The 13,998-nt window shown below is 40.6% G+C and overlaps 1 protein-coding gene across 1 annotated transcript; it reads right to left on the bottom strand.

Moving 5' to 3' along the window:
• Window positions 1–9,033: 9,033 nt before the first annotated feature.
• On the bottom strand, window positions 9,034–11,290 carry krt15 (keratin 15). Its single transcript, XM_041785842.1, has 7 exons — window positions 10,693–11,290; window positions 10,442–10,524; window positions 10,170–10,326; window positions 9,922–10,083; window positions 9,688–9,813; window positions 9,351–9,568; window positions 9,034–9,248 (listed from the first exon to the last, which is right to left on the bottom strand). Exons 1-7 carry the CDS (start codon window positions 11,227–11,229, stop codon window positions 9,146–9,148), a joined length of 1,386 nt encoding a protein of 461 aa, XP_041641776.1. The 5' UTR covers window positions 11,230–11,290; the 3' UTR covers window positions 9,034–9,145.
• Window positions 11,291–13,998: the final 2,708 nt, after the last annotated feature.

The following is a 13,998-nucleotide window of genomic DNA, read 5'->3' on the forward strand; positions in this document are numbered from 1 at the left end:
GAGGTCCCCAAATATGCCTGTTACTGCCCTGTCTGACCCACCCCTGACACCGCCCCCTCAGGAAATGGACGTGGCTTAACGGCTGTGGCTCTCCTGATCCACCTCTTACCTGCCAGCTGTGAGGAGTATCTTTCTTTCAAGTGGGGAGAGCCAATCGGACCTGGGGGTGGTGCTAACTCCCCACATGAAGTCATGAGGGGAAATCTGAGAACAGCTTGTTTCAGGACACATTTTCTGAAAAGTGGAGAAAGAGATGGGTGGAGGGAATAGATTTTCTGGTACTTGGGATTGCAGACAGGCCAGGGACATATATTATTGCTAGAAAAGCCTGAAAAAGGGAGTTTTGTATATGTGGCCTTTAATGGCTCATTTCACTTTAAAAACTCACAGACAGCTCAGTCACACCTTTTTAATGATCTCTTATTTCATTTTCAATCCATGGCAATTTCTTTCTCTGTGGTTCAGTTCAAAGTAAAATCTTGGATTGACCTCTAAAAGCAGGCCTGTGTCCAAAAAGGAAGTCAATTATCCTGAGTTTAAGACAGTAGAAAACTCCAACATGATTTAAAAACATTAAAATGCAAATAGTGGAATTTTGAAATACAATAAAAGGGTGTGATTAATCTCGATTAATTATTGATTTGGATTAAAAATGTTACACTTTCGACAGCCCTAAAAAGAACACTGCATCACTCAAATATCAAAGTAAATAAGAAGTCCCTGGCACAGGCGGACTTTACTATTAGGCAAACCAGGCATTTGCCTGGAGCCCCGGGGCCCATAAAATGCCCCCTTCCCTTGTATTTTGGTTATTCATTGTGTTTTTACGAAAATCTCTTCACAAAAATAGCATCGGAGTGCCTAATTTTATCAATAACTCCTGTCTTGACGGAGTCTGTCTGCCCTCCCACCCCTCTCCAGTCTGCACTACATGAAATATTCCATAATGCACCTCATGGCACTGCGCAGCACGGAAATGATTCGAGCGACAACAGCGGGAAGATAGAGAATTTAACGAAAGTGGATGTTAGATAAAGAAGAAGAGAGAGAACGGGGCCTGACATTTACACCCGCCAACTAATGTGGGTGGATTTCGGCCGTGGCGGGTAGCAGCGTGACTCTAACTAGCCACGATGGCGGCTTGAATTTATCAGTGTCACAACTAATGCTTCACCCTAAAGTGCATGTCTGTTTGCCCTTATGATTTAGGCTTACAGAGAGGCCGTTCAGCACATAAAGGCTCAAATTCCCCTCCAAAATAACTGAAAAGGGGCTTGTTTCTTTATCCATTCATGCGTTTTTACGCAGCGCCAAGGGCGTTGATACTGTGTGATGCACATAAATGCGACAACAACAGACAGTTTAATGTTCTCTAAATGTGAGGTTCATGCACTCATCTATAATTTAAACAGATATTTCAATTAATTTTAGACACACATATGAAAACATTTCCACCTTACAGTTTAAAGGAGAATAGAGAGGAGGACAGGGCATGTTTGACACTCAACATTCTCTAGTGGAGATTTGTCAGAGTGAAAATTAGAGATTTTCTTGTAATCTGCCATAGTTTTTTCTAATAAACAGCCAATTAACAGTATTTTAATATTAGCATAAACTTAATATCCATTGAAGAAAATATAAAAATCAAAGAGTCTTGAGGAGAGGATAGACTGAAGCAAAAGACAAAAGCACTCAGAATATGAAAAAAGCACAGAGGAGAGATGAAATCAAAATGGAGAGAGAGAGAGAGAGAGATAGGAGATATAAGGATAGGACATAGAAGAGAAGAGAGATTAAAGCAAAAGACAGGAGACAAAAGAACAGAGAATATGAAATATGTACAGAGGAGAGATGAAGACGAGAGAACAAGAGAGAGCACATATAAGGACAAAGACAAAGAGAGAGAGGAGAGATGAAGACAAAACAGAGAGAGAGAGATAGGAGATATAAGGACAGGGCAAAGAAGAGAAGATAGACTGAAGCAAAAGACAGAAGACAAAAGAACACAGAGAATATGAAATATGCACAGAGAGATGAAGACAAGAGAGAGCAAATATAAGGACAAAGACAGAGAGAGAGGAGATGAAGACAAACACATTCAGAAACAGGAGAGGAAGATAAAAGCCCAGTAAGATAGGAGAAACAAAAAGTGAGACTAAAGAGCAAGAGAAGTTGGTGCAAAGAAAAAGTTAACATTTTAACCCTTTAAAGCCTGATACCTCAAATAATAGCCAGAAATGTGGGAATGAGACGTTTATTTAACTGAAATCCAGAAAAAAAAATAAGGCCATACAATTTCACATGTACATTTTTTCTTCCACATTTGATACATTAGGAATTGTTTGAAATTGATAATCCATTGGAGGGCATTTCTATCATTTTTATGCTTGTATAAAAAGTTTTTTTAGGAAATTGTTAATCATTTTGATTAAATAGAGGTATCAAAAAAGTGCGTATCAAATATTATACAATTGGCTTTAAAGGGTTAAAATGATATGTTTAATACTTTTGTGTCATAGAACACAGGACCACCATCAACCTACTGCCACTCTCTGGAAAACCAAGGTAAATGATGGGAAGTTTCACAGTACATTAGACTGATAGATGTGGTGGGGGCCCCAAATGACTGTTTGCCTGGAGCCCCTAAATGGCTAAGTTCGCTCCGGTTGACAGGTCTGCCAAAACTGCTACTGTATTATCTGACAGCTAATTGAAGAGTTCCTGTTGCCTGGGGGTAAACAACAGTAAGAGAGTGTGTTAAGGTGTGGCATGTTAGTAACCTTGCAAAGCTAATGGATTGGCCAGACATGACTGTCCTCAGACAGATCCATTTAGCAAAGCTTCAGTCTTAAACATTGGTGCCTGGTCTGAGAATGAATGGACCACTGTGGCAGAGGTAGGGACTCGACTCCGCAACTTGGACTCGAGTCGCACTTAAGTCGCACAAATCAGTGACATGAGACTTGACTTGGACTCGTGCGCAAAAGACTCGCGACTCGATCTCTTGTCCCCCTGTCACTCTTTTTCCCTTTCCTTCCCTTCTCTTTGACGGTTTGTGCACCTTTTGTGGTTTGTGCGCCTGCATATGACACACGAACATGACGCACGCTAACATGTTGGTTGTGCAGATTGCAGACTTCAGACATTAGTCTGTTGAGGGCAACAGTTTCAGAATACCTAAATTCTTTTCTCCTGCATTAAAGCTCCTCTCCACAGAGGATCAGCATCAGCGCTGTATGTGTGTGCGCTCCAGCTGTGTGTCTCTGTGTTGCCCGTGTGAGCCATAGGTGTGCGCAATGTTAAAATATTATTTGGTTAATAATTCCCTTTATATCATATGTTTGTGGGGAACAAATTAATGTCAGAATCACTGCATAGCTGCTTATTGATAATGAACGGTGATAAAAGACGATAGGAACATTATAACTTTAAATACGGTTCATGGAGGCAGTGAGAAATGGAGACAGACAGATAAGAGACTGTAACAGATAAATCATAACTAAGGAGTCCAAGAGATTTCAGCTGAATAAAGTGAAATTTTGCTTGATTTTACCCATATAAAAAATTTACTCCACAAATGATGACAGAAGTTTATGAAGGAGAATGGAGAAATAGTCAGCAAAGTCTGTTGAAGATTTGTCTGAGTGAGAATTAGAAATGATCATTGAGTTTTTATTTTTATTGTTTTTCAGAATAAACAGTTCATTAACAGTTAATGTTTTTGTGTTAGTATAAAGTTACTACCATTAAAGAAATATATCTGACAAATAAGAACATTTAAAGGGGCTCTATGCAAGATTTAGAAAAATATCAGTGTAGCGACACCGCCGGCCATTAGGCGAACTACAAGACTATTGTGTTGCTCGTCCACGGCAGCATGCTCCTTGCTCATGAACGAGCCTCTGGTTTATCAGCTGATACACACGCAGACCAAGGTGATTTACCGCATCGTGTATACACAGAGGAGGTAAGTGAAGTAACACTTAAAAGTTTCACCCACTAAAAATGAAAATGAATAAAGCATATTTGAATCTCTAGTGCGGACACGGGACAAAGGCTATTAAGAAAAAGACGATATTTTCGCGACCATTTCTATGAATGAACAACTTAGCGAGTTAGTGCAGCACTGACCAATTTAATTGTCTTTTTACGTGTGTAATGTGTGATGTGTATTGAATGGAATGCGTTTTAGAGCAGAAGCAACAGGGCTAACGTTGCTTAGCTCTAATAATGGTGCCTTGACCACAAATATCAGATAGCTGACATTATGTGTTGAAGATATTTTACAAACTAAGTATCAAAACATAAACTCAGTAAGTTGAGTCCAGTGCCAGGAAGCAAGAAAAAGATTAAATATTATCCGGAAAACACTAAATGAGTAACGTGACATTCTAGTTGTTTGGATAGCATCTTTGTAAGCAAGCTAACGTGATGTAGCGTATTTTATACAACATAAAACACTACATTGTATTTCATGGTCCAGAGTGATGCTTTACCTTTTCCACAGAAAGACGGCCATCTCTGGATAGGTATTTATCCCGAGCGCCGAGCGTAGCTCCCTCTATTTCTCAAATGATCCATCGATATTTATCCTCCATTTCCCCCCTGCGTCGGTCACACTCTCTTTTAACTCGACGGGCTTCAGCAGATAAAACTGTCTTAGTTTTTTATGTTTTCGAGGAGTTTGTGTGGGTGTTTGGGCTGAGCCAGCCGGTCGTTTACTTGCGGAAGCAGCCTTCTCCATTCAACACGCCGTTGTCAGGTATAAACAGAGCAACGGGGTGCGCGCATTACGTAGTACCCAACGTCACTTCCGTTGAGATTTCGCGGAAAATTTGGCCCGAGTACTTCACAGAGAAATGACTCCACAGGCTTATACAGGCAAACAAGGAAGACATAAAGAGCCTCATTCTTCACATTGGGATAAAGTGTGCACCATTATATACTCAAAAGTGGGAAGTTTTAAAGCAAAAATCTTACTTAGAGCCCCTTTAATCTCCAGTGTCTCAGTGTCTGTCTCTATCAGTGAAGTCTGACTCATGTGTCTGTAGTGTTTCATAAGTACACAGAGAGGAGCTTTATTTAGAGGAGAGCTTAAACTGATCATGCTGATGAGGGAAAAAGAGAGAGCATGTGTTTCATCTTATAGCAGAGGTACATATGATATATTGAAAACACATTCCCAACAACCGAACTGTGGCTAGTGGAAACACTGAGTGGCTAGTAACCATTAGTCACAGTGGCTGCCTGGTTTGAAAAAAGTTAATGTCAAGCCCTACACATGCGCACACCACAACAAGCCAGCCACAGACAATACCCCACCCTACTGATGGTGATAACACAGTACAGGATTTAGATTCTTTAGATAGAACAATGCAGTGGTCTTAGCAGACTGGACGTCAGAGGCAGATTATAGATCATTACAACCATTGGAGACTCGAGACTTGATTTGGACTTGTGACCAAAGACTTAAGACTTGACTTGGACTTGAAAAAATGATTTGTGTGCATCTCTGCACTGTGGTCATATAAGGGGAAAAGGCTGTAGCTACAGGCGGGGTTTAGTTGTACTCAGTAGGCAATTTGGTTTTTTTTTTAACAAGGGGGATGCACCTTGTTACCCCCTAATCGCGGTCAGTCACGCTATCTCAGGTGGACCTCATTAAAACATTTTACCTGTGAGACATCATGGTGCCTTCAAATGCAAGTCAGAAATCTAACTTATACTTGAATGATAGGCAGGTTGTAAAAATCAGGACAGTCAATATTTGTTGTTATTTTCCTTTGTAGAAATGCATATATTTGCCATACCTTAGTGTTCTTTTATTACTGGAGCATTTTTAAAATCATGACAGACATGGCAAAGCAAAACCATATAGTATTCAATTTTTTTAAATTCCATAAAAAAAAAAAAATCAAATTGTTAGCAGTAGTTGTTATCAGAAAATCCCAGCATATTCTTGTACTATGCACAAATATAAATACATATATTTTACTGTAGCATTTTTAATAATTAGATATTAAAATCATAACAAAATCCCATTCATTTCTACACTGGCATATTAAAAATATTTTAAAAATCTTATCAAGTTGTGTTTGTATTAAAGTACTGTGTTTAAAAGTAATTAATAAATACAACATGAAATTAAATGCAGTGTACTGAGTTTATTCAGGCAGGATTTTCTCATGTTTCTTACAATAAACTAATATAGCCAGTTAGAGTTCATGTAAGAAAAAAAACTCATCTCAGAAAAAAGTTTAACATTACTGAGAAAAATCTATGAATAATGAACACGCAGAGATGGGCACAATACATCTCTTGTGAAGTATCTTGTTACCAATCCTTGCTTAAATTGTAACAAAATACAAATAATTAGAAAATATAGAGTGAGACATGTAGATAATTCAACTACAGTTGTTTTTGTCATTTCAAATTACAAAAATTATTATACAAACTGATATAAGGCTGCAAACATTAGATAAGCTAATCAATATAGCTGGCAACAAATCAATTAATTGACTGATCATTTTCACTACCTTTTTAAGACAAAAATGTCCCCATTTTCTAATTCCAGCTTCTCAAATGTGAAGTGTTCTGGTTTCTTTGGTCCTGACAGTGTATGTGATCTGGAGACTTCACATTTCCATATTACAGTTATGTAAGTCGAATACTACACAAATCTGGCTTCCAAACAATTTGTGATATCACAAATCTTGCACACACTGTAGGCCCACACTAAATTTTGGTTTTCAATGAGCACAGAGAAACTTTCCACTTTCAGCGGATTAATGTGAAAACAGCCTACAGTAGCGGTACCTCAGTCTTATTCTACCCAGGAGCCATTGTCCTAAAAATATTATTGCGAGAGCCACAATCCAAAACTGGGCCTGTGATGATCAATCTATCCATAGCTGAGATGAAACGGTGAATTGGTGGATTATTGTGTTGCTAAATGGGATGAAAGAGGCAACATAAAAATGTTTGTAGTGTCAGAAGAAAGATATTTCACCGATGATAAGCATATGTTTTTATTTATGTAAGTTCCACCTGGACTGAAGTCTTTTAAAAATATCAGAATGTGTTGACTCAGAGCTACGAGAAGCTTTTTAAAGAGCTGATGAATTATGGGTGTCTGTTTGGGTATTAATATTTCATATTTGGACATTTACTGTAGTTCTGTGACTCTGTTGACTTAAAGGGACTCTTTCTATTTTTTTTCCTCATTATTATTGCTTTTAGCCAAAGGGGGAGAGTCCCCATATTGGTCTTTGCCCTGACACCGGCCCTGCCTCACACCTGCAGCTCCCACTCACAAATCATTCTGCTCTGCCAGTTTGTTGCTTTCATTTTTCTGTTTCTGCCCTTTTGACAGTATTTATTATTGGTACTTTAAAGATCAAATAAAACACCCACGTTTGGATAAGTTTTACAAAATTTCAAAATGTGATCCTGTGTGTTTGGCTCATTGATGATGATGCGCATCGCAAAAATCATCATCAAATACGATTATGGGAGAGCATCGGCAGGAAGTGACTGAAGAAATGTGTTAAAACGAGAGCATTAGAAGCTTCAATTCAAACACAAGACAGCACACCTCTATGCATGAACTTACTGAAGAGACGCACCATCAGCGCACTTCTTCTGCGCTCTTTTACGCACATTCCTCCATCCTGGGTGCACTGACGGTAATAATATACAGGTTTTCATTTGGATTTGGCAGTTAAAATCTGTCTTCTTTTGTGTGGACTTATATTTATTGATATGACTTATTGCAAAGAGTCTTTAGGCTACTGCGAACAGTTTTCACCTTTATAGAGGATTTCGGGAGGATTTTTTAATAGTAAGCCTTAAAAGAGCCGCAACTGGTCACTAAAGAGCCACATGCAGCTCGAAAGCCGTGGGTTGAGTAGGCTATCACTGGCCTACAGTGTCAAACTCCGAGCTTCAGGGTACACCCATGAGGAGAGAGGGAGGGAGGCGGGGTAACGGCACAGCATCAGCGCATTGAACAGGCTGTGTATCTATGGGACAGTACAAGTTATGCTGGATAGGAAAGCTGACATGAAAACAGGGGGGTGGGGGGGTAATTAAACAGTGGAGATCTGCTGCAGTTTAATACATAAATGGGAAACCCTGTAAAGGATCAATGAGTCAGGCAGAGCATACTCAACTAAGCATCCCTGCTCAGCCCTGACAGAGAGGGGATGGCAGGTTAACAAAGGGGACGCATTTTGGTCATTTATCTAACAAGGGGGACGCCATCCCCCCTCATCCCCCCTCAGATCGCCTACTGGTTGTACTACTGGTAAACAGTGAGCAGGTTAGCATTGATGCAGCTTTATAAAAGAGGAGTTCAAAATCATACTGACAGCTTCTCTTGGTGGATGTTTTTGCTCTTCCCCTGACTTTGGCTGAAGTTTGATTCACCTACATGCTCCACTGATATCAGAAAATGTTAACTTCTGCTTCACCCGATCATTCTTCTACACAGTCTTTAGACGTTTTGCAGCACCCAAACACCATCTATAGGCTGTTGACTAGATGGATGTGATTAACTATATCTCATGCAACCCAGCCCAGAAACTTTCAGCATGTTATAAAAGTATTGCTTCTATACTAAATGGAAAAGCAAATATTTTATAATGGCAAATATCTGCTAAAAATTAAACTTTGCACAAAAAATAAGGAGATTTGTGTTTGGTAGATTATTTCTTTGTTGTAACAATGCCACCCTGCAATAAATCTTATACCATCTTTTGAATGGTGCCACATTTGTAAGGAACATGCATTTGTCTTTTAAACAGCGTCCAAACTCTTAAGCCACCATAAGACAGCATTTCTGAAGACTATACACACAGTTTTTAATGTTCTGCTTTATTACAGACAGTGAGGAGTCTCACTAAAAATGAATGTTTGAGCACCTTTATCAGTGAAGCAACTATTTGTCAGACCTGCCTGCCGAAATTTAAAGTAATTTTCACAAAATGATAATGAAATATGACTTTTATGAATAAACGACACAGGACAAAGTAGAAGGGAGCAAACTTTCAGCCGTTTATTGCATTCATGAGTACATGAAGGTTTACATTCAGGTGTTGTTCTGATGGCTCTCAGTGTCTGCTCCTTGGTTTGCTGTGAGGGCAAACTAACTGGTGGCGGTGGTGGTGGAGGTGGACACCACCTTGCCATCCCTCAGCTCCTCTGTCTTCACCAACACCTTGCGTGTTGTGCTTATTTCATCAACAAGACTGAAGAGGAGAATTACAGGAAAAGGCATTAGATTATAATACATCTTCAGTTAAAAAGAACAGGTTTTAAGGTTATGATTACAAAACAGAGTTGGAAATTACCTGCCCCCTCCATCCAACAGCGCCCTGTACTGTGCGATTTCACCCTCCAGGCGAGTTTTGATGTCAAGCAGCATGCGGTACTCTTGGCTCTGGTTTTCAATGTCACAGCGCAGCTGCTGCAACTGCTCCTCCAAGCTGGTCACCTGCATTTGGAGACTTTGGAGCTGCATAGCATACCGTGCCTCTGTGTCACGTAATGTGCCTTCCAACGATGCTTTCTAGGGAGAGAATGGGGGAAAAAAGCAAAAATATCACATGCATGGGTTTGGGAAATATAACTTGCTGAGGATGAGACTGGTAGGGCAGGTAAGAGTAAAAAGAAAAAGAATCAAATTACCATGCTAAGTTGTGACTGTAGCTCGATCTCCAAGCCCTGCAGTGTGCGACGGATTTCTGTGGTTTCAGATTTGGAAACTTGGAGACTTTCAGTACTGGCTGCCACCTCTTTGTTCAGCTCTTCTGTCTGGAGGAGAAAAAGATAATCATCTGCATTAGATAAAACATTTAACTTTCAGCAAAAGTCAGTAGGCCATGAGAAGTTACCACCACAAGGGTTTTAGTGCCATTTTACCTTTGTTTGGAACCAAACTTGAAGTTCTTTCTGGTTCTTGGCAGCCGCAGTCTCATACTGGTCACGGATCTCAGCCATCACGGCGCTCAGGTCTGGCTGTTTTTTTGCATCCACCTCCACATTGATCTGTCCACTCATCTGGGTTCTCATGGCAGCCATTTCCTGTTAGAGAAGAGTAGTTTGTTGAGCAGGGGATGTTTCCTGGGTTGATAATAGTAAACCCAGTCAGATCAGCATTTGTTACCCACCTCCTCGTGGTTCTTTTTAAGGAAGATCAGCTCCTCCTTCAGGCCCTCTATCTGCATCTCCAGGTCTGATCTGGCCAGTGTCAGCTCATCCAACAGTCTCTTCAGACCGGCGATGTCTGCTTCCACTGACTGACGCATGGCGAGCTCATTCTCATATCTGCAGATAGGGCAGATATTGTCATTTTAGCTTTGATTTATTGCCTCAGAGTTATTTAAAGTCTGGTATAATCTTCTTTGCTATAAACTTCTCTGTCTCAAATGTTGATACTCACTTGATTCGGAAGTCGTCTGCTGCCAGTTTTGCATTGTCAATCTGGAGATAGATGCCTCCATTGTCACGGGTGGCATCCTGGATCTGTGGGATGAACAAACGTTTAAATAATAATTATAGAAGTGTTGCATGTAACACAAGAGAAGAAAAATTGAATTTTTCATGCATAATTTGAAACTATGTCTCTGACAGATGCATCGTGTGATAAATTATATTTTGCATTCATTAAAGATCAGAAGTCATGTTACATACCTTTCCCTGCAGGTCGGCAATGGTGGCCTCATAAGCTGAGTAGTCGCGGGCAGTAGGGGAGGTCTTGCTCTCCAAGAACTGGCGGATCTTGAGCTCCAGCTCTGCGTTGGCCTTCTCAAGGTTGCGCACCTTCTCCAGGTAGGAGGCCAGACGGTCGTTCAGGTTCTGCATGGTGGCCTTCTCGTTGGTTGAAATATCGATGTCACCACCAGCGCCAGCCCAGCCGCCTCCAGCACCGCCAGCCCAGCCGAAACCACCACCACCACCACTTCCAGCACCGCCAGCCCAGCCGACACCACCACCACCACCACTTCCAGCACCGCCAGCCCAGCCGACACCACCACCCATGCCGTATCCATAACTAACAGAGGCAGTGGAGATTCTTGGTCCACCACTGCGTCCACCAGCATACACACTTTGGGAATACATCTTCTGCCCCAAGCCTCCACTGCCTCTAGTCCTGGTTCCAAGTAAGCTCCCACCCAAGGAACCCACACCTCCACCTGAGATGGAGCGCATGGTGAAACCACTGTTCATAGTGAAGACTTCTCAGGAGGTTCACCTGCAGAGGAGAGAACAGGGTGGACTGAGATACAGAGCTTTACCTTGGTTCCCCTTTTATGCTGCTCAAGGCTGCAGTTGCTGCCTCTGCTGTGGGAGGGGGCGTGTAGAGCTGATGGGAGGAGCATTTCCTTAAATGGTTGCTCTCCTCCACCCATCACTCTCACACTGAGTTCATTTTGTGCAACAATAGGAACAAGCAGGAGGCTGAACTCTTTGAAACTATTCTGTATAGCAATTAAATAAATTCTTTTCCAGCTACTTGCAGACCACATACAAGTTGTAAAATTATTGTTCATTATTCTCTTATCTTTTTTTTATCACATTGGTCTATAATCAGTACTATCTGTGATGACAGAGCATCCTGCAAGTTTTATTTCTGTAAAATATGCTGTGAGCAAAACAGCCCCACCCATTACAGTAAGCCCCAGGTTAGTTATTCAGTCTTTAACTTTGTCATTGTTCTGACATGTGGTGTGTCTTCAATGTAATCGTGCCATAAATCTTGTGCAATACTGCCACACTGTGCTGGCCAAACCCGTTACATCACCAAGGCAACAAGCACAGTAAACACTGTACATTTTATCCCATGTTTCACTTGACTCAGCCAACACACTCCTTCTCACATACCCTATTATCTTTGTGCTGTCTTGCAACAACAGAACTAGTCTGAAATCCTGGGTCTTTTGTTAGCCAATGTTGCAGATATTTAAGATTTAACTTGTCTCAGTAATGCCCTGCAGGTTTGCCAGTATGAAGTCAGTAGATACTCATCCTTGTTCAAGAATGGGCAAAGCTCTGCTGGAAAGCTCAGCCCAGATGCAGCTACATGCTCTTTACTTTTCTTGGCATTGTGTTTTGGCATGTGCATCATGCCCAAACAAGAACAAGCTCCTTCTTGTTTGCTTCTCTCCATTTCACACCAGTATTTGATTCAAGTCTTTTACAAGGCCCTGAGGATTTTTTACAACTGTCTCACTTAAAGCATGAGAAAGGTTCATTTGGTTAAAATAATGAAGACATTTAAACTTTCCATGCAGGTTATGGTTCATTTTCAGATACTGACAGAAGAACAATGAATGGATTGTTTTTGACATTTTGCAGTTGTTAAATCAAACTCAAAGTTGCTTAAAGCCTTGTACATTAGTGTGCATGCAGCCTGAAGTAAAACAAACCAGATGTGTCTTTTCACAGCCTTTTTTTTATTTTGTGGGGTTGCATATTCATCTCATGCATGTGCTAAACACATTTAAATTATTATCAAGTTGCTGATTAGTTTAAAACTGCAATAGGATATGAGGGCAGGTATTTTTGTCGCTCAGAAGATAGCATTTTCATATTGAAAATATGACTGTAATGTAGAGCCATAGGCGGTTTTATCATTAGGCAAAGGTAGGCAATTGCCTGGGGCCTCGTCCATAAGGGGGCCCTCAATAATTTGCCTAGGTTTTTTTCCCAAGAATTACAGCTCACTCATGCTTTTGCTACTCCCCAGGTCAAAGAAAATTATTCATAGTTTACCATTTAGAGCCGTAAGGAACATCATAAAAAGACGCACGACAGAGCGCAGCTGCAGCATCAACTCTGCTCTCTCACTGAGTCTTGTCCTGTCCACCTCTGACTAATTTCTTGCACAAGGGTCTTAACAAATGTCAAAGCCGGAGGATTTTGCCTTGTAGAACCAAAGTTCTTCTCCCTGAGTGGGATTAAAACAGCTGCTCTCAGGATAACAAACACTTTCTCTGCGTAATTGTCCCTAAACCACAAACGCAGACATCGCATCACGCTTTGGTGAGCGACTTAGTTCAATCTCCAGCCTGATTTAATCCTACATTAAAACAAATCTGCAATGCCAGACTAATATAACCTCATTTTATTTACACAAGATCTTTTTTTATGTCATCAAGAAGTGAACTTTTGGTCTTGATCACTTAAGTTTAAATCAGAACATCATTTATAAATCCTGTGGCATATTTAACTCCAGCTCTCATTAAATGGTAGAAATTCTTCTCATAACTGTGAAATAATTTAATAATTGAACATTCCTAATCTGGACACGGACTGTCCCATGACATGTGAGGTCTTCATGTTTGATCTTGGTGCACCTTATCCATACTTATGCACAGAGATGGCCCCGTTCATGATGCATGCAGGGATGTCAGAGGGATTCAAAGAGTGGACATGAAGAAGAACTACTCTAGGGGCTCACACATGTGCTTAAAAGTCAAGTTTTTACTCAGCAGGTGAGGGTTTTTATCTCTATAAGCAGTAATAGTGCCGAAGTGCGATGAATCTCCCCAAGATCCTCGTCTCTGTCTCCATTTCTCCGTGCCTCCCCAGCTCTCTCTCCCTCTCCCCCTCTCTCTCTCTCTCTCTCCTCGTTGGACTCTGTGCAATAATCCCAGTCCAAGTAAAATAAGGGTCAGATCAGTCATTGTGGACGACAGGTTGCTGTTTTAAATCCATAAACAGTCATGTTAAATGTATATTTATAATGAATATTACAGTCTTGTAAATTTATCATCAGTGGGTCCTAAAAACGTTAAAATCTGTAAAAATGGTCATATGTTACTAGGACAGCATATTTTTGCCTCACCTGTTTAGATTAGGTGCAGGTAAATTCTCTTTCTAAAGTAGCTAATTTACCCTTTAGTGTGCAAACATGCAGCACTCATTAAAATGCTGGCTGCATCTAATATTGGATAATTTCTCTTTATAAACATTACAGCAGCCTTTACATCAGCT

This window comes from Cheilinus undulatus, linkage group 4 (genome assembly GCF_018320785.1).
Source record: "Cheilinus undulatus linkage group 4, ASM1832078v1, whole genome shotgun sequence".
Taxonomy (NCBI): Eukaryota; Metazoa; Chordata; class Actinopteri; order Labriformes; family Labridae; genus Cheilinus; species Cheilinus undulatus.